The 21,047-nt window shown below is 42.7% G+C and overlaps 1 protein-coding gene across 4 annotated transcripts in view; it reads right to left on the minus strand.

Moving 5' to 3' along the window:
- dock11 (dedicator of cytokinesis 11) overlaps positions 1-21,047 on the minus strand; it is a 292,933-nt gene that overhangs the window by 169,237 nt on the left and 102,649 nt on the right. For all 4 annotated transcript variants that reach the window (XM_069893719.1, XM_069893720.1, XM_069893721.1 and 1 more), the window contains exons 13-20: positions 20,166-20,288; positions 10,313-10,395; positions 8,475-8,597; positions 3,340-3,419; positions 2,837-3,024; positions 2,675-2,740; positions 502-594; positions 278-401 (exon numbers count right to left, since the gene is read on the minus strand). In XM_069893719.1, coding sequence (XP_069749820.1) covers positions 278-401; positions 502-594; positions 2,675-2,740; positions 2,837-3,024; positions 3,340-3,419; positions 8,475-8,597; positions 10,313-10,395; positions 20,166-20,288 — 880 coding nt within the window. The remainder of the gene's footprint in view (positions 1-277; positions 402-501; positions 595-2,674; positions 2,741-2,836; positions 3,025-3,339; positions 3,420-8,474; positions 8,598-10,312; positions 10,396-20,165; positions 20,289-21,047) is intronic.

Consider the following 21,047-nt stretch of genomic DNA (forward strand, 5'->3'; position numbering starts at 1 on the left):
CTTCCAGTTCCCCTTAAACTCAGAGTGCCCATTGGTAAATTTATTAATCAACTGTTTAACACGTGGACAGGATGAAAGCAAAGCAATCTTGGAAGTTAATAGGACTAACATCTCATCACCCAGATAATCTACAAGCACAGACGTGAAGGTGGTGGATTATCAGAGATTGATTGGAAATATAATCATGCAGAAAGTATTCAATCAAGGGAAGTGAAGGCGAAGGTCAGACTCCACCTCACCTTTAGCTTTGGTCACTTGACTGACTGCACACACTTACCCAATGATTCAACTGTTTCTCGCTTCTTAGTTGTCCCTTTGCTGTTGATGTCACAGCCGATGTGGTAGAAGGTGAACAGAAGGTGATGCTTCTCATGAAGATGCACAGGCAGCTCAACTTTCACCTAGAGGGACAGGGAAACAACGGTTGAAGGGCTGCCTGAGGTTGGGAGTTACGGAGAGCCAAATTCATTCGCTTCGTGCCCAGAAAACATGTTGCCTTACCTCGCTGTAGAACTCCGGGCTCTGCTGATGATGTAAAACCGTTGCACAGGATTTGGACGTGAACACTGGTTCTCCCGGCTTCCCGTAGATACACTGAGGGCAGTGATTAAAAGGTTCACACTTTTGTTGTCAGCTAGATCTATTTCAATACACACCTCAATCAAAACAATGTGAAGTTCACTGCTGTTCGGACGCCTGCCGACATTTTTCCATACTTTGATGAAGGGCTCCAGCCCAAAATGTTAGTTCTGTATTTTTACCTTTGCTATTTCAAGGACACTGTTTGACCAGTTGAGTTTCTCCAGCTTTGTGTTTTTTCTTCAACCACGGAGCCTACAGAGTTTTGCGCTTTATTTGTGAAACTCACATTAACTGGTGGAAAAGGAACTCAGCAGGTTAGATGGCATCCATGGGTAGAAATGGTCAATCAATGTTTCAAGTCAGGAGCTCTGATCAAGATTAAAGGGAAAAGGGAGTACACCAAGATTATGTACACCAAGGGTGAAGGAATCTGGGGGAGAGGCTGAGATGAGAGGACATTCAACAGATGGTGGGAGAGTGAGGACGCTTCACCAGGTCCCAGAGTGTAAAGAGGAGTAGCGGAACCAGGTCTCCTGTTGTCACCCACTCCAAGGCCCAATACTTCCTCTCACGCACTAATGTCACGGATCCATCGCTCCCATAAACATGCTGGGGCCCTGGAAGAGGGTGAACAAAAAAAATCTACAGATGCTCAGGTCAAGTACAACACACAAAAGTGCTGGAGAAACTCAGCAGTTCATGTAGTAGCCACAGGAAGTAAAAGACCTTTGGTCCTGAGCTCTTTGTCAAGCATGTCCAAAATCAGGCAGATATATGCATAAAAAGGTAGGGGGGGGGGAGAGGAGAGGCAATGGCAACATGGAAGAGGTGATGGTGAATACAGGTGGGAGGATGGAAAGAAGAAGCTGAGAGGTGATGGGGGAAGAGGGCAGAGGGCTAAGGGTAGCTCTCTGACAGGAGGAGGAAGAGGGTGGGGGGCTGGAGTAAGGGAGACGTAAGAGTGAGGGAAAGAGACCGGGGGAGAGAATTAATGGAAATTGGAGCCCTGGGTTAAAGGGATGAGCTGCCAGAGGGAGTGGTAGAAGCAGATCATTTGTAATGGTTGTAAGACATTGAAACAGGTATACGGTTAGTAAAGATTCAGAGAGATACAGGCTGAACACAGCCAAATGGGACTAGCTTGGCCGGGATGGGCAAGTTGGGATAAAGGGCCTGTTTCCATGCTGTATGACTCTATAATTGGAGCCTCATAAGCCAGATGGCACACAAATGGTGGGTTACCAGCTCTAGCATCCCAACACAATTTGCAAGTTAATTTAGAGCAGCTCACATTAAACAAATCTTTTAAAAACTTCGACAAATAAGAACATAAGCAAACGAGCCAGCCACTCATTCTTTGCTCTGCCAATCAGTATGATGGGGCTGATCTCTTCACTCACAGCTAACCCTTCTTTCCTTTGATATCCATTCTGTCCTTTGACATTCTCAGATCCACACTACACACTAACACCCTCATCTCCACAAGCTATTTGGAAGATTCATGGGCTTGCACAACATCAGGTTCAAGGACAGTTTATTGGCTGCTGTCATCTGACTGCTAAATGAGGCCCACATGGGTGGCCTTTAAATTTAATATTTTTAATATTAAATTTAGACTTACAGCACAGTAACCAACCCGTGCAGCCCAATTACCCTCAATTGACCTACAACCCCCATCCCCAGTATATTTTGAAGGATGGGAGGAAACCAGAGCCCCCAGGGAAAAGCCATGGAGACATAAGGAGAACATACAAATAGCATGAGATTTGAACCCCGGTCGCAATCACTGGCACTGTAACAGCACTGCACTAACCACACCACCAACCATGCTGCCTTTTTCTCTCCACCAGCTGATCTCTCCCTGTATCATTGCACAGCCTTTATCTGTTGTACCATGCATGAGATATCCAGCTCACAAAACAAACTTTCTCTTCATGCATATGACTATAAACATGAATCTGAATAAAGTTTGCCCCATAGATATTGTCTCTGTAAGACTGATGTTCTAGGATTATGTTACTCAACTGTTTCCCATCCCCACAATTCTGCAAGTTGAACATTGTGTATTTCTTGAGACCTCTGACCTACTCACCTTCAATGGGTATGATTCATCTCCATCACAGTCCCTCACCTCCACACACACAGCAATGTTTCTTGCCTAAAAGTTGGGAGAGATACATCAGTACAAGAAAAAAAAAAATTAGCCACTTGCCAAACGAGAGGAATTGGTTTCTCGCAATTTGAAGCAAACTACCTTCGCAAATGTTTTCTGGTTGTCATATTTCAGCTGAAGAGGATAAACATACATGTGGTTCTTGAAGGTGGTGAAGGGATACATGTACTTTGCGATATCCGGGACAAATTCTTCAACTTCAAATATCGCACAGTCACAGCCGGCTTTTTCAAATGGCTTCACAGGGACGTAGGATGAAGTTACACAATCTAAATCAGGAAAAGGAGATGGATTTCACAGTCTGCAGTTACAATGCAGCTTTTGCTGAAACAACAAAAATCAGCTGGAGGAACTCAGTGGATCAGGTAGCATCTGTGGAGGCAACAATCTGTCGGCATTTCGGGTTGTGATTCTTCCTCTGGACTGATGCAGGGTCTTGATCCGAAACACCAACTCTCCTTTTCCCTCCACGCACCTACCTGATCTGTTCGAGCAGTTTGGCTTCTCACTCCGGATTCCAGCAGCTGCAGTCTCTTGTATCACCAGGTCAAAGGTGAATAGTTGAATAGAAGAAATCTACTTACTAGAAATGTCAGGTGGAACGCACTCGATGTCGACATCAAGGTTTCCTGGAATCACCTGAAGTTTGGATATTTTCTCCGCCCTAAGTCAGAATATCAGAATGAACTGTTAACTCAGCCACATCTTGTCTATCATATTCAGAATTTATAATTCCTTACAGGCTCACAAAGATGCAAGTATTTCATGTGTCTCTCTTTAAAAAAGGGGGTGTTAGCATTGGCTCTGTAGCATGGAACTGAAGACAAATCATTCAACCTACTGAGAGAGGTGTCAAGGTCCTATCCTAAAGATCATGTGGATCTCTCAACATTTGGGGAACACGGTTAGAGCGCCAGCAACTGGGGTTCGAATCTAGTGCTGTCTGTAAGAAGTTATCCCCGTGGCTGCCTGGGCTCTGGTTTCCTCCCACCATTCAAAAACGTATCAGGGGTTGTAATTGGGCAGCACTGGCTCATGGGCCGAAATGGCCTGTTACCATGCAGGGTGCCTGAATTAAATTTTTTTTAAAATGCCACCAGGTTTCCCTGCCAGGGATGAAATACTCAGGCCACAGGTTGCCACATACAGCTTCCTCTGTTGACATCACTCAACATACATTATACGGCCACGTTCTTGCTCCTACACAATCTGTTGATCCAGGATACTTCTCTGCCTGTGTGTCCTGATATACTGAATAAATACAAGTTCTTTCTTCATCAATTCAATCACATTTTTACTGATTTTAATTCTCAGTCGCTGAGCTGCGAGCCTATTACCGAAAACTCAATTCTGCACCTTTCAACAAGGAACACACTCCCACATCTTGTTCATCCTGTGGCTGAGCCAGAGAGATATTCAGGACAGAAATAGGCTCTTCACCCACCCAGCTCCATAGTGACCATCAACCCCCCTTTTATGCTGCACCTCGGTTAATTTCACTTACCTTTCTCCACACTCCCAGCAATATCCCTAAAATACTCACACTTGCCTGCACAATGCGGCAAATTTACAGCAGCTAATGAAATCACTAAACCTGCATCCATTGGAATGTGGGAAGAAACCAGCATGCCCGGGGAAAACCCATTGGCTTATCGTGCAAACTCCACACAGGATTGCTGCTGTGGCATCAGATAACAGATGATACAAACAAATTCAACTTTGAAGACTTGTTGACTCACAGAGTTGTATTCCCAACTGCCAAATCATCTGGAATTCCAGGGGATCAATGGATGAATACATGTTTCTGTTCTTGACAGTCATTAAATAACACCACAGATGATCTTTTTTGCATCTGGATGTCTACTTCTTTATTTGTATTGGCTTTCGCTAGTTATTACATAGATGGAGATTAGGTGCAGGAACTGAATAGTCTGTGCAGGCAAAGCTTAAATATGGGTGGGATTGGAAGTTGCTAGGAGGACACAAAGGATAATGTTAACAAGTTAAGTGAGTGGGCAAGGTCATGGCAGATGTAGTGTGAAATGGGCAAGATGGAGTTATTATTAAAGTGGAAAGCAGTCTCTCATTTAAATATCCTTTCCCTCTTCTAACTATTCTGCGCTTAACAGACCTGACTGGCTCAATGCATTTGAAAGCAAACCACACTAGGATAAATTTACCAAAGAGATGCTTATACCAAACCTTTCAGTGCTATTTCCCATATTAAGACATTTATTTTGCTTATGTTCCTTGACATCATCCCACATCTTCCCATTTGTTAGGACAGTATAACATCACAAAGTGGAGACAGAGCCAACAAATGCATCCAGAACAGCACCAAAGCCAAAGGTGATACCAACATTCCAATAATCTACATTCAGAAACACTACATTCATTGGTCTGGAAAACAAGCTGAAGTGTGAAAGTATGCTGTGCAGGTCAGGTATGGCTGTGGCCAGGGTTCAGTAAATGGCCAAAGTTAGAATTGGGATCCACAACATAGACAACTTCAGCATAGTACAGGCCGTTCGGCCCTTGATGTTGTGCCGACCCATATATTCCTTCAAAAAGAACTAAACCCACCCTCACTCGTAGCTCTCTATTTTTCATTCATCCATGTGCCTGTCTAAGAGTCTCTTAAATGCCCCTAATGTTTCAGCCTCCACCACCATCCAGGGCAAGGCACTCCAGGCACCCACAATTCTCTGTGTAAATTACCCCTGATGTCTCCCCTAAACTTCCCTCCCTTTACTTTGTACTTCTGTCCTCTGGTGTTTGCCATTCCTACCCTGGGAAACAGGTGCTGGCTGTCCACCTTATCTATGCCTCTCATAATCTTGTATCCTCAATCAAGTTTCCTCTCATCTTTCTATACTCCAAAGAGAAAACTCCTAGCTCCACTCCCTCTCCATAGCTTCCACATCCTTACTATAATGAGACGATCAGAACTGAACACAATACTCTAAATGTGGTCTTACTAGAGATTTGTAGAGTTGAAACATGACCTTTCTACTCCTGCACTCAATCCCCCTTTAATGAAGCCTAACATCCCATAGGCCTATCAACCTGTGCAGCGACCTTGAAGAATTTAAGGATTTGAACCCCATGGTCCCTCTGTTCATTCCCACACCTGCCCTCAGTCTTCTGGTTTGACCTTCCAAAATGGATCATTTATCTGGATTGAACTCCATCTGCCACTTTTCTCCCCAACTCTGCACCCTGTCTATATCCTCTTGTAGCCTTCGACAACCTCAACTCCTCTAACCTTTGTGTCATCTACAAACTTAATGACCCACCGTTCCACCTCTTCATCCAGGTCATTAATAAAAATCACAAAGAGCAGGGGTCTCAGACCGTTGGTGGATTTCCATTCTGAGCCTCTCTGGAGAGCTTGCACATTCCCATTCCTTTCATACCCACTGGATTCATTGAAAAATTTGTTGAACAACAGTGCAAAGAAAAATAACTCCTGTTTCTGTCTTAATAGGAATAACATCCAAAGTCTGGAAAAATTGGCAAGCCTCTACCAAGTGTACCAGATTATCGGAGTTGTCTCCTGGGAAAGGAGACATTCAGTGAGTGATATGTTGGCACTGACCATAGATGAAAGTTCACCATTACTCCTGCATCACTCACATCATTATATTTAAACACTGCAAGCATTCAGATGACCGAGCAACACGAAAAGCAAATTAAATCACTGTCCTTTGGTTCAAGACACGGTTAGTGGTTCCAGTGCAATCACCACATATGGTCTGGCCCTTTAACAAAGAGACTTGAACTGGATAAACATTCTCAGGAATTTTTAGAAAGGTACGAGGAAGAGCAGAAAAGTGGGAAGGCCTTTGAAGAGTTAACAGAACTGGTTAATGCTGGGGAGAAAGCAGATTGGATTTGCACTGGATATTTAATGTGTAGCCAGATGGGAATCTCGGAGAAGATGAAAGGTCAAATAATTAGTGGCAAATGTTTAGATAAAACATAATTCAGCAATGGCACAATGCCAAGAATCTTGGCTGCTTGAGGAAAATATAACTGAACACAGTTTGGGTTTTGAGGGTCAAGAAGCCAAAAGGAACAGCTAAAATGCAGCAATGTTTTTTTACTTGGACCAATTATATATGAAGTATTAAAGTTAAAAACTTAAATTTTGAAGGAAGTGGAACTTAAGCAATTCATGGCACCAAGCCTCCTTTGTAAACAGGAGAAGCAGCTGGAGAAGAGCTCAGGGAAGAGCGAGGAGGAACAACACCTAATGTTCAGTCTGGGCACTCTCCAGCCGAATGGCATTAACAATTGACCTTTCTGAATTCTGCTAACCAGCTCTCGCTTTCCCCCTCCCACTCCATCAGCTCTCCACCCCCCTTTCCCTCTCCATTCATTGAGTCATCCCTTCCCCCCCCCTCCACCTATTACCTCCTGCCTTTGGGACCACGCCTCCCTCTTGCCTTTTGATTGCGACATTTTTCCACACCCTGATGAAGGGCTCAAGCCTGAAACAATGGTTATGTATTTTATCTTTGCTACACGAAGGACACAATTTGACCTGCTGAATTTCTCCAGCGTTTGTATTTTAACTTCCCCCGCAGTGTCTGCAGACATTCGTGCTTTACTTCAGAGTAATTGGCAAAAGGTTCGCAGTAGGATGAGATGAAGTCTGTTTCACTGCAGCAGCCCTGGCTGAAGCTTTTCAGATTTACTTTTATCAATGTCTTGCCATTGCCAAATCACGTCTTATCCAAATGTTTTAATTAGTATTCCATTTAAATAATAAATAGAGAAAAGAAAGTAAATATTAACCATCTCATGGTCTAGTGGTATGAAGAATTGCCGTATTTTTATGCATGTAATGCACACGTTATATGCGTATTTTACAAACCGCAACAGTGTTGCTATCATGGTTCCTTTGCTTAGTACTAACTGATTTTTCTTGATTTTTTCAATTGCCACTCTATTTGTGGTAAACTTTGCTCTTCTACTTTATAGGCCCAAATGAATGTTAAACGTGACCTGTGGACTGCTTGTAGAACCTTTCTCATCGTTCGAGACGAAATGTGCCAAACCAATTTCAATCAGCAAGGCAGAGGATATGGTCCTAATATGGGCAAATAGAATTGGTGTAGTGGTCTACAAGGTGAGCATGGACATGGTGGGGCAAAGGACCCATTCCCGTGCAATCTGACTCTTACTGCTCCACCCCACATGGGATTTAATAAAGAGCAGCTACCTTCCAGACAACACCTCTGAAACCTTTCATTGAAGATGAAATGGATGACCGACCAATAAGTCCCTGTGCTCAACAGAAGCAGCACAGGGCAGAGGTGGGGCCTTCCCTAATCTTGGTCACTCTCAAGTGCGGGAGGATTTAGAGCCACTGCCTCACATCTCCGGAAGTTCAGGCTCAATCCCAACCCCACATGGAGTTTCCACGTTGTCCGCAAAGCGTGTTGGATTCCGCTCACGTACCAAAAGCGTGGGGAGTTGGTCGCTTAATTGGCCACTGTAAGTTGCTCTCGGCCTTTGAGAGAGTGGTAGAACCTGAAGGGAGTTGATGGGAATGTGGGGAAAATAGCGGTTGCTTGCAGTTGGTCAGTGTAGACTCAATGGACTTACTCCCCTGCTCTATTTTACTCTTCAATCCCCTAAGACCAATGAGAAGCTTTTGTTAAGATCAATTTCCAAGACCCTTCATTATTCTGAAAGGAAAAATAATGCTCACTTTTTGAAGTCTGCTAGCATTTTCAGTAAATCTTCAGTGGACAATTTGTTGCTATCCTGTTTGTAAAAAGGAGAGAACTTTGCACTTGTGTCGAATGAACCTTCTGTGTCTTTAAACACTGGTCTGGAAGAGAGAGAAAACACAAGGGTCAATTACCAAACTCTTGCTTAAGGAGAAACTTAATATAAAAAGAGTTTCAGTGGCTATAATCTCCAAGTGTTTTTAATGGAGGGCCACCAGTTCAAGGCGAGCTCCACTCGCCGAGAAAATTTTTAACTTACCTTTTCACAGAGCACCCCTAAAAGGCTGCTCCAGCGCCACTTTTATGGGGAGCAGGACCTCAGCGCGCCCTCCAGAGCCACTGTAGGTGAGGCGACTGTTGCCAAACCACCCATCATAAATACACGGCGAGCAATGGCTGACTTTCTTACCCATAATACCCCACACAGCTGGAATCATCATGGGGAATGCAGAGCAGTTCCAGCTGCGTGGGGGATTATGGGTAAAGAAGTGGGCCATTGATAATTTTTGCAGTGTTTATATTTCACTCTCACTCACCCTGTGAGTTCATGGTTCTGGATATTGCAAATTGTCAGTGAAAATAGTCTTCATTGGTGTGGCCGCCGCCGCCCTGCACCTTCGGGGCCCTGGCTTTGTGACCCTGTCCCGCCATGAGGGAGCGGAGCGGCAAGTCCGGGGCCCCGAAGGTGCAGCGGCGGGTGGTAACCACACTGACGATTACAATTCCGTGATACTCTGGCACAATGTGTTCACTGAACAGTCAGAGTTCGCGGGCTGATGATGTCATCAGCCCGCCCATCTGCCAGCCGCTTGCAATGGCTAAACTTTTATGGAGCGAGATGGATCTGACACAAGCCTACAGAAGGATTGGAGTCAGCGCCTTGGAGCCGCTCACGGACCATTTACAAAAGCAAGGTTTGTGACACAAGGGTGGAGAATCTCTGCCGTTGCATTCAGATTTTTTTGCTTTCTAACAGAGCATTGTTCCCATATGGTGGAAGGCACTTCTTAAATCCCAGCCTTCCCTTCCTTCTCATTGTCATATGAAACCAGGTTTGAAACAAGTGTTAAAATCACATTTCCTTATGTTGATCAATTTTAACACACAACCTTGTTTCAGACCACTCTGCAGTATACTAAGACTTCTTGAAATGGTCCTGTGGCCATCATGGATCTTTACAGTTCTGTTGCTCTGGTTAACATGGCCAACTCAATCAGTACACCAAAGGAAAAGTAGATTAAGGCTTAATTCGTCGTGCATAGAATTTTGTTTGCACAAATGGATTGAAGAATGACACTGCGAGACCACAGGTGATGAATGTAGTCTGCTGATGAGTGTGCAAGATTCCATACAGAGATAAAATGGAAAACCCGCAGGTGTTTCTGGGGATCTGCTACAACTGCTGGACGTGAGACTTTTTCTGGTTTTTAAGTTGGCAAGGCATTGACGTGAGGGAGAAAAAGGTCACAGCACTGGCTGATGCCCTTTCCGCAGAACCCAAAGTGGTTGGAAGGCGCACTCTGTTTACGTGGCAGAGAACCTAAACTATACTTGCTCTCCTTCAGACAGTGAGAAGCTGAAGGACCCAATGGGTCAGGCAGCATCCATGGGTAGAAATGGTCGGTCAACTTTTCAGGTCAGGAGTCCTCCTTCCGATTCAGGTTGAAGGACGTCAACCTGAAATGTCACCTTGCGCACCCCCCCCCGACCAAAACCCACCCATCCCAGGACGCTGCCTCCACTGCTCAGTGTCCCCGACATTCTGCTTCCATTCTTGTGCAGTCACAGTCTTTGTGAGTTTGAATGGACCACTCACCGTGCTGCCCAAGCGAAGGGCATCTTGTATCCTCCCAGCTTGCTGCAGATCTGCCTGGCAGCTTTGAGCACTTTCTGAGCAGCCTGGAGATAGAAGAGAAAGGTTCAGAACCACACAGCCTGGGGACTGTTCTTGATGATTAGCTTCCACATCCCACACCGTGGTCACTTGCATTACAAACACTGGCATTGCTCAGTAATCCTGACGATCATTCGAGTCAGAGTAAGTAACAAGGCTGTAGAGCCCGGAAATAGGCACTTTGCCCCAACTTGTCCATGCTAACAAGTTGTCTAATTGAGCCAGCCACATTTCCCTGTGTTTGGTCCATATCCCTCCCACCCTTTCCCACCCATGTATCTGTCTGTCTCTTAAATGCCGTTGTTGCACCCACTTTTACTGCTTCCTCTGGCAGCTCCTTCTACATACCTGAAGAATCTGCCCCTCAGGTTCCTCACACATCTTTCCCCTCCCACCTGACACCTACAGCCTTTAATCTGAGCTGATCCTGGGGAAAAAAAGACTAGGAGCTGGTGAACAATTCCACAAATGTTTGTAACATGTAACATATATAAACCCATTTCTGGTCGCTGCAGGTGACAGAGAACTGTAGAGCGAGGCAAGGATGCAGAGGTGGAAGAACTGGGTGGGTGGGGGAGGGGGAGGTGGAGTGACAGGCTGCCTCATGACTCCAGTGACCCAGGTTCGATCCTGACCTCATGTGCTGTGTTGCGTGTGTGGAGTTTGCACGTCACCCCTGTGACCCCCCCCCCCGCCCCTTCAGGGGATCTCTCCAGGTTCTTCCCACATCCCACATGCAAGCAGGGGGAGGGAGGTGGGGTGGGCAGGGGGAGTGAATCAGAAGGCAGAAGAATAAACTGGTAGTGTGGAATGAGGAGGTGGTAGTACGAATGGTGGTTTGAAGGCCAGAGCAGCTGAACTGAAAGCATTGACGCATTTAAGGAAAATGTGCAGAAAAACTCCTGAGCGAGCAAATGGGCAGAAATAAACTGTGTGGGCAGAGACACACAGCGACAAGTATTCACTTGGAATAAATAGCCACCTCTGTGCCACTAGTTCTTTGCAGCAAACCCTCTTGTTTGGGTTGTCGTGGCCTCTTTCCCGTGGCTGACACAACATCCTCACTCTCTGTTTTGGAAGCAGCTCCATCCCACATGAATTACCTGAGCAATGAACTCAGTCCCAAAGAAGGTATTCCATATCTACAGTTTAGCAGCACGGGAGAGGGTTGTATAAAGAGGGGCGATGAGTCAGCATGCAAGAGGGAGATTGAAAACTTGGCCAAACAGTGCACCAACAACATCCTCACACTCAGTGTCACCAAAATGCAAAGAGCTGATTGTTGACTTCAGGAAGGGAAAGGCAGAGGTGTACGATCCAGTGATCATTGGGAGAATCAGAGGTGGAGAGGGTAAGCCCATTTAAGTTCTTGTGAGTCACTATCTCGGAGAATATTTCCTGGTCCCAACGCACTAATGGCATCATGAAAAAAGCATGCCAGCACCACTTACTTCCTCAGGAGTTTGGGGAGATTTGATATGAGATCAGAAACCCTGACAAATTTCTACAGAGGTGTGGTGGAAAGTGCACTGACTGGCTGCATCACAGTTTGGGAGGGTGACACCAATATTCCTGAGTGTAAAACCTTGAAAAAGGTAGTGGACACAGCCCAGGACATCACAGGCAAAACCATCCTCACCATCGAAAAGGTCTAGAGAGAACACTGCCATCCGAGAGAAGAAGCCATCATCAAAGAACCACAGCATCAGCACCCACTCTGTTCTCGCTGCTGCCATCAGGAAAGAGATGTAGGTGCCACAAGACTCAGACCACCAGGTTCAGGAACACCATCAGACTCCTCAACCACAAACTCAATCAGGGATTCATTTAAGGACTCTTACTTGTACATTTTTTCCGTACTATCAATAAGTGGTAATTCTGCCTGGCCCACAGGAAAAAAAATCTCAGGGTTGTATGTGATGTTATGTACATATTCTGACAATAAACCTGAAATCTGCATCAAAATCCAATAGGACCTCAAGGTACAGTGGTTAGAATAAACCACAGTCTCGGCTTTGTGGTCAGAGATATTCGCACACAAAGGGCCAGATGTAATGATGGGTAGCACAGCACTGACAATAACACCAAATGATTCTGAATGCCACCCCATCAAATCTGGCCCACAATAGATGCTCACATGCCCATTCTGTGTGTAGCACAGTCTGATTCTGGGTTTGTGGGGGAGGTGGTCAGGGATGGGGGGCTGGACTAAGTTGGGACCATTGGCAGCGCAATACCGAGAGTGGAGTATAGTCGAGTGAGGGTCATGGAGGGATGGAAGAGGGATGTAGCAAGGAGTAGTGGAAGAACTCCAGGGATATGAGAGGTCGAGTGCGTGGCAGGAGGTATACGGTGTACTCCCACAGGAGAGAGGGTGTCCATGTGCACGTCTGCAGAGGAATCCTCAGGACTCAATGAGTATTTGTGTGGAGATTAACTGGGTCAGGAGGTGATGGAGATGTGGGGTGGGAGTTCACATAGGCACTGATATTGGGGAGAGATAAAGCAGTGGTGGGAGTGATTGCAGGATCCCTGGAGATGGAGGATGCAGGGTGTTTGAGGTAGAGAATCAATTCAATTCCAGCACTGGTTACAACCCCACTAGGCTTCCCTGCCAGTGTCCAATGTCAGATGCCCCAATCCAACAGGGTCCGAGTTCCCAACAGAACTGTCATCACCCACAGACTTGACACCGATCTCACATTGGGGGGGAACTCAAGGGAACTTAAATGCCTTTGTATTCTGAATGATTCAAATCACTCTGGAAATGAATGTTACTGAGGATCAGTCCTGAAGCTTCCAATGAAATAATGAAGAAGGCTTGCCAGTAGCTATACTTCCTAAGGAGATTTGGCATGTCACCAAAGACTGAAAAATTTCTACATGTGTACCATGGAGAGCATTTTGATTGGTTGCTATTCATTGGTTAATGATGATGCCTTGCACTCTTTCAACTGTACTTTTATGTTGTATACATGTTTTTTTTTCCCACACCCTGCTCCTAATTTTTGTAATAATAGTCAATACCAGGAGTTTTTAAACTTTTTCTTTCCACCTACATACCACTGTGCCATCACTGCTCCGTGATTAGTAAGGGATTGCTTATGGTGGTTTGTGGGTGGAAAGAAAAAGTTTGAAAACCACAGTTTTAATCATACCTAATGGACTCATTATGTGCATGGCTTCATAACTCCAAAGGAAAGGGGCCAATGACAATTTTTCTCAAGCAAAATATTTCAGTAACAATTGGGTTGTGAGCAGTGATTCTCAACCTTTCCCTCCCACTCACATCCCACCTTAAGTAATCCCTTACTAATCGCAGAGCACCAATGGCACTTAAGGTGGTATATGAGCGGAAAGAAGTTTGAAAACCACTGTCTGTACTTGCATGAATACCACACAAAATGGGAAGGAGTCACGTGATGGAGTAGTGGCCGGCAGGAGAATACCAGCCCTCTCCAGAAAAGAAGGAAAAAAAGTAAAGAAAAAGCAAAGCCACAGACACACAAACCACAACAAATAAAATAAAGGTGTGGAGGAAATGGCACCAAAGAAAGAAAAGCCAAAAACAACGGGAAGAAAGGAAGGACATCATAAGAGAAAGGTGAAGTCCTTACCTGTACAAAGAAGCAGGGACCCGTCGTGGAGAGAGGAGCCCACTCCCTGAGGTCAGTGGAAGCCCCAAAGGCTCGCGACCCACTGAGCGCAGGACTACAAGGATGGCTCACGGAGCCAAACAGAGGTGCGCAACCGCGCACGACAAAGACAACACCGACGGAAGGGGGGACCAGCTGTGGATTGGAACACCACAGCTTGAACAGCTGAGTAAGACCCGACAGCAGGGCTCCCAGTGGGAAGATACAGAAAATAACGGGAACAGGAGGGAGGAGAAAGAAAAAAGGAAATCAGAGACACAGCAGATGACCAGCCCAGAGGAAGAGGACAAACATCAAGACACCATTAATAAAAAAAAATCCAACAAACTGAGATAAACAGCCCAACAAGAAAGTCAGAAGAGACAAAGATACAAGGAAGAGAGGTAGAGGACACAGGTCCTGGAGTGGACTCAGGGGAAGAGGAGGGAGAACATCAAGCTCTGCACAGAGAAATAGAAGATAAAGGGAATGGACTGTATATAGATAGGAAATTTTTTGAAGAATATATGGAAGGAGGAAAAGAATGACAGGCAAGAGAATTTAATGAAATAAAAAGAATAAAAGGTACAGAAGAAAAAGTGAGTAGATTAGAGATGGTCATGACAGAAATAGGGAAAAGAGTACACAAGGTGGAAGAACAAGAAACAGCCATAGAAATGGAGGTAGATGACTTAAAAAGGAATCTGATAAAAAAGTTAAAGAAACACAGGAGTTGTTAGCTCAGAAGATGGACATAATGGAAAACTATAATAGGAGAAACAATATAAAGATAGTGGGCCTTAAGGAAGATGAAGGCGGCAAAGATATGAAAGAATTTATAAAAGAATGGATCCCCAGGGTCCTAGGAATGCCAGAATTACACGAAGGAATGGAAATAGAAAGGGCACACAGAACATTAGCCCCTAAACCACAACCACAACAAAAACTAAGATCCATTCTAGTAAAATTCCTGAGATATACGACAAGAGAAAATATATTGGAGAAGGCAATGAAAAAAATGAGAGAAGACAAAAAGCCACTGGAATACAAAGGTCAAACATTTTTTTTCAACCCAGACATAAGTTTTGAGCTCCTGAAGAAGAGGAAGGCGTTTAACGCAGCAAAATCGATCCTATGGAAGAAAGGCTATAAATTTATGTTAAGATATCCAGCAGTGCTTAAAAGAGTTATCCCGGGGCAGCAAAGCAGACTGTTCTTGTATCCGGAGAGAGCACGAGAATGTGCAGAATGCCTGCAAAACAGACAGAGAGATGAAGAGATGTAACAAGAACAAGAATGATGACAAATTTCAAATAAAGAAGAAAAATAATGTATAAGTAAGAACTAAGAAGGGGAAGAAAGGAAATAAGGGGGGAATTAAGAGGGTGAGCTTTGTTATATGTGAAGATACAGTCTTTGCTGGAGGGGGCTGGGTGGGAGAGAATAACAGTCACTGCGAAATCAGTTGACGCTTGTGAGCGAGTTCGCAATCCAAATGGAGAGGGGAGATGTGGTTGCCTGGAAAGGGACAAGGGGCAACTCAGGGGGGGGGAATTTGGGGTTAAGGGAATTTTAGATGTGGGAATAGTGGAAATATTTTATGTTTTAGAAGTGTTGTCTTACAGTGCATTCAAAAAAAGAAAACAGAAATGGAGAAGGAGGGAAGGTGGTGATGAGGAAATGGAAAGGAAAGGTAAACAAAGTATGAAATGGCCATGTTGAACTATATGACTATAAATATTAACAGAATACATAACCAAATCAAAAGGAAGAGGCTGTTAAATTTACTGAAGAAAGAAAAAAATTGATATAGCATTCGTGAAAGAAACACATCTAACTGAACTGGAACACTAGAGGAGTAGCTATATTAATCAATAAAAATGTACCAATCAAAATAGAGGAGGAAATAATAGATCCAGCAGGGAGGTATGTAATGATAAAGTGTCAGATATACTCAGAATTTTGGAATTTGCTCAATGAAGAGGATCAAAAAATTATGCAAGATATCTTTTTGAAGATTGCAGATACGCAGGGGAATATACTGATAGGAGGGGACTTTAACCTTAATTTGGACTCAAAGATGGATAAAACTGGAAAAAAGACTAGCAGAAAGAACAAGGTAACCAAATTTATGGATAAATCGATGCAGGAAATGCAACTTTTGGATATATGGAGGAGACAACACTCAAAGGAGAAGGAATACTCATATTATTCGGGTAGACATAAAACATACTCAAGGATAGACCTGTTCCTGTTGTCAGCCCACATCCAAGGGAGAGTTAGGAAAATGGAATATAAATCGAGATTGTTATCGGATCACTCACCCCTGTTATTGGCAATAGAGCTGGAGGACATCCCAACGAAAACGTATAGATGGAGATTAAACTCCATGCTACTTAAAAGACAGGATTTTAGAGAATTAATTGAGCGACAAATTAAAATGTACTTTGAAATAAATGCGGAATCAGTGAAAGATAAGTTTATACTATGGGATGCAATGAAAGCGTTGATCAGAGGGCAGATAATAAGTTATGTAACTAAGATGAAGAAATAGCAAGTACAGAAAAAGAATTAGCAATAAGGGAAGATACAACAAAAAGAAGAGAATTGGCGGACAAAAAAATAAAATATGAAACATTACAAACATACAAGGTGGAGAAGAACATAATGAAGACAAAACAGAAGTATTATGAGCTAGGAGAAAAAACGCACAAAATACTAGCTTGGCAGCTTAAGACAGAACAAGCTAAAAGAACAGTATTGGCATCAAGGAAAAAGGACAAACAAATTACATATAACCCAACAGAGATCAATGAAAACTTCAAGGAGTTCTACAGGCAACTATATCAAACTGAGAATGAAGGGAAAGAAGGCAAAATAGATAAATTTCTAGCTAAAATTGAACTACTGAAATTGCAAGAAGAAGAGCAAAATAAATTAATAAAACCATTTGAAATAGAGGAAATACAGGATATATTAAAAAAAACTACTGAACAATAAGACGCCGGGAGAGGATGGACTCCCAATAGAATTCAATAAAACATTTAAAGACATTAATTCCTCCTCTCCTGGAAGTAATGAACCAGATTGAAGAAACACAAAACATGCCAGATTCATGCAAAACAACAATAATTATAGTAATACCAAAGACGGGGAAAGATCCACTAACACCAGCATCGTATAGACCAATACCTCTACTTAACACAGATTATAAGATAATAGCTAAACTATTAGCAAACAGATTGTGTACCAACAATAGTAAAACTAGATCAAACTGGATTTATTAAGAAAAGAAGAACAACGGACAATATCTGCAAGTTCATTAACTTAATCCATGCAGTACAAGGAAACAAGACACCAACAGTGGTGGTTGCCTTAGATGCAGAAAAAGCCTTTGACAGAGTAGAATGGAATTATTTATTCAAAGTACTACAGAGGTTCAACCTACCAGAGAAATATATTAATTGGATTAAAGCATTATATACAGGAGCATTGGCGAAGGTGACAGTAAATGGATATATATCAAACCAATTTAAATTAAGCAGATGAACAAGGCAGGGGCGTCCACTATCTCCCTCACTGTTTGCATTAGCTATAGAACCACTGGCAGAACTGATAAGAACAGAAATTAAAATAAGAGGGATTAAAAAAAGAGGAATATAAAATCTGTCTATTTGCAGATGACCTCATAGTATACTTAACAGAATCAGAAATATCAATAAAAGGATTATATAAGAAATTGAAGGAATATGGAAAAGTATCAGGGTACAAGATCAACACAAATAAAAGTGAAGCAATGCCAGTGAATAATGCGGATTTCACAAAGTTTAAGAAAGAATCACCATTTAGATGGCAAACACAAGCAATTCAATACCTAAGAATACAACTCGATAATAATCTAGGCCATCTATACAAACTAAATTATCAGCCATTAATGAAGACATTACAAAACGATTTAGAACATTGGAAAGACTTACCACTAACACTGATAGGAAGGGTAAATTGTATTAAAATGAATATCTTTCCAAGGGTACAAAACCTATTTCAATCATTATCAATTCACCTAACAGAGAAATTCTTCAAGGAGCTAAAGAAAATAATAAGGAAATTCTTATGGAAAGGGGGGAAACCGAGGATAGCACTAGATAAATTAACAGAATGGTACAAACAAGGGGGCTTACAGTTATCAAACTTTAAGAATTATTATAGAGCAGCACAATTAAGATACCTATCAGATTTTTATCAAACAAGGGAAAAACCAGATTGGACCAGATTAGAGCTAGATAAAATAGGGGAGAAAGTACCTGAACATATACTATATAAGTGGGATGAAAAGCTGGTGCAACATAGGAATTCACCGGTACTGCACCATCTGCTCAACATTTGGAAGAAAATTCATGTAGAAAGGAATAAAACAAATTATCAACTACCAAAACTAATATTGACGCAAAATCAACTAATCCCTTTCATAATAGATAACCTTTCCTTCAGAGAATGGGAGAGAAAAGGGATCAAAAGATTAGAAAATTGTTTTTTGGGAAATAAATTATTATTTTTTGAACAAATGAAGGACAAATATGGTATAACTCATGGTACAATGTTTGCATACCACCAACTGAAAACCTACTTGAAGGACAAATTGGGAAGCAGGCTGAGGTTACCAGAAGGAAGCAATTTTGAATATGTGATTACAGACACAATGATAATAAAAAAGATTTATAACAAACATGTACATCAAACTGCAAGGGAAAGAGAACGAGGAAACAAGCTGTAAACCCAAACAAAAATGGGAACAAGATCTATACATAAAGATAAAGAATGAAACATGGGAAAAGCTATGCTCTGGAATTATGAGAAATACAATAAACACGAGGTTATGCATGATACACTAGAATTGGTTACACAGGCTATACACCACGCCCCAAAAGTTAAATAAATGGGACCGAACAGTATCAGACAGATGTTTTCGCTGTAAGAAGGAAACGGGAACAACAGTACATGCAATTTGGGCATGTGAGAAAGTGGAAAAGTTTTGGGAAGATCTAAACCAGGTATTGAATAAAATCACAAAAAGCAACATACCAAAAAATCCAGAGATCTTTCTGCTAAGTAATGCAAGAAGTAAAGAATTTGGACTCGATTTGGATGGAGCACAAAAAAGATTTATTATGATAGCCCTAGCTGTAGCAAAAAAATGTATTGTGTCAACCTGGAAATTAGAAGATAGCCTGAGAATACAGCAATGGTACATAGAAATGAATAAATGTATTCCATTGGAAAATATAACATATAATTTAAGAAATAACATCACAGTATTCAAACAAATTTGGGAACCATACATGGAACACAATAGAGAAGTCCTACCGCGGACCTCCACTGCCTAAATTGACAGAAGACTATGACGAAATGAACTGACCCAGTATGTAAAAGTAGAAGACACAAATTTCTTGTTTATTTTCATTGTATGATGACATTGTTTAACGGGTTTAATGTATCATATATGTTGAATGTTGAGTGAGTGAGGAGGGGGGGGTGTTGAAGGAGGGAGGGAAGGGAGGGGGAAAAAGGGGAGAAAATGACACTGTATATTCAAGAGGGAAATGTTTGTGTGTATTTTGGTCAGTATGGTTCATAGTGTGAAAAATAAAAAATTTTTTAAAAAAACCACACAAAATAAAACTTTCTACTATATCTCAGTATAGTACATTGAACAATTCATTTTCATTCCCCTTTCATAACGCTGTCATCCTTCTTGCAACTTTCTCACCTGGGAAAAGACAAACTTTTGAGATTTTTAATCAATTCACCCCTCAAATAGAATGTGGGGAAACTGAGCAAAATGAATGGGTGGCACAGTCAGTGCCAGCGACTGGGATTCGAATTCCGCACTCTCTGCAAGGGATTTGAAGGTTCTCCCCATGCCTGCGTGGGTTTCCTCTGGGTGCTCCAGATTCCTCCCACCGTTAAAATGTTCCAGGGGTGTCAATCAATTGGGTGTAATTGGACAGCATGGGAAAATGGGCCGAAAGAGCCAGTGACCATACTGTATGTCTAATTTTTTTTTTAAATAAAGCAACCCTGTAATAAAGGGAGCTGCCCTCCTTGTAAAGGGGCCATGAAACTGAAGTCACTGGACGTACCTTGCTTGGGTCAGAATTTTTAATGTAGGGCTCAGCACACTGCGCGATTCCTCCTTGCAGCACCTTCTCCACCCGGGCCACGAGGTAGATATCTGGGTGAGGGGCAGTCACTGAGAATATCCCCTGTGACAAATACACACAAAAGACATCAGCGTTGAAAGTGCACAAATTATAAACTGACACAAGTTCTTGGACCAAGTAGGTTCATTGCAAGCACAATAGGAAGCTGATGGAGACTGGCATTAAAAAGTGATGCCAGCATCACAGGGATCTGGGTCCCACTGGGAACCTTCCTTTGAGGTCAAGGACAAGCTATGGTACTTTATCATTGAATGGTAAGTGAAGGTCCTGAATTGATCCAATTTCTCATTCTTTACTCTTGAGAATGTTGGCCTTTGGCTTAAAAGGGGATATTATTGCAAGGCTATGGAATAAGACACCATTGAGAAATTTATTTCCTTGCCACCCAACCACCTTTCAGAGCTCTGAAGAAAGGCTCATTTGGTGACAACTGTGGACTGCCATGTTTTAACAAGCTGTGCACAAAACAGTGGTTCCACGATCATGGTAGAAAGATATCATTTGTTAAAGGTTTCATAGCCATTGCACCCAGAATTGGTAGCTCAACATATTGTTGATTGCATTCACACAAGGACAATTTGAGAAGTTGTGCAAATCCCAATTTAGTTTCCCTGTATGACTTTTTCCCTTTTCTGTGACAAGATTAGAGTAGGACATGCAAATATCCACTGTTGGAACTTCTTAAAAGCATTGAGATTGATAAGTCCCTGGGGCCAGACACGATATACCCCAGGCTGCTGTGGGAAGTGAGAGAAGAGATAGCTGGGGCAGTAGCTATGATCTTTGAATCTTCTTTGGCTA

Source organism: Narcine bancroftii, chromosome 8 (assembly GCF_036971445.1).
Source record: "Narcine bancroftii isolate sNarBan1 chromosome 8, sNarBan1.hap1, whole genome shotgun sequence".
NCBI classification, from domain to species: Eukaryota; Metazoa; Chordata; class Chondrichthyes; order Torpediniformes; family Narcinidae; genus Narcine; species Narcine bancroftii.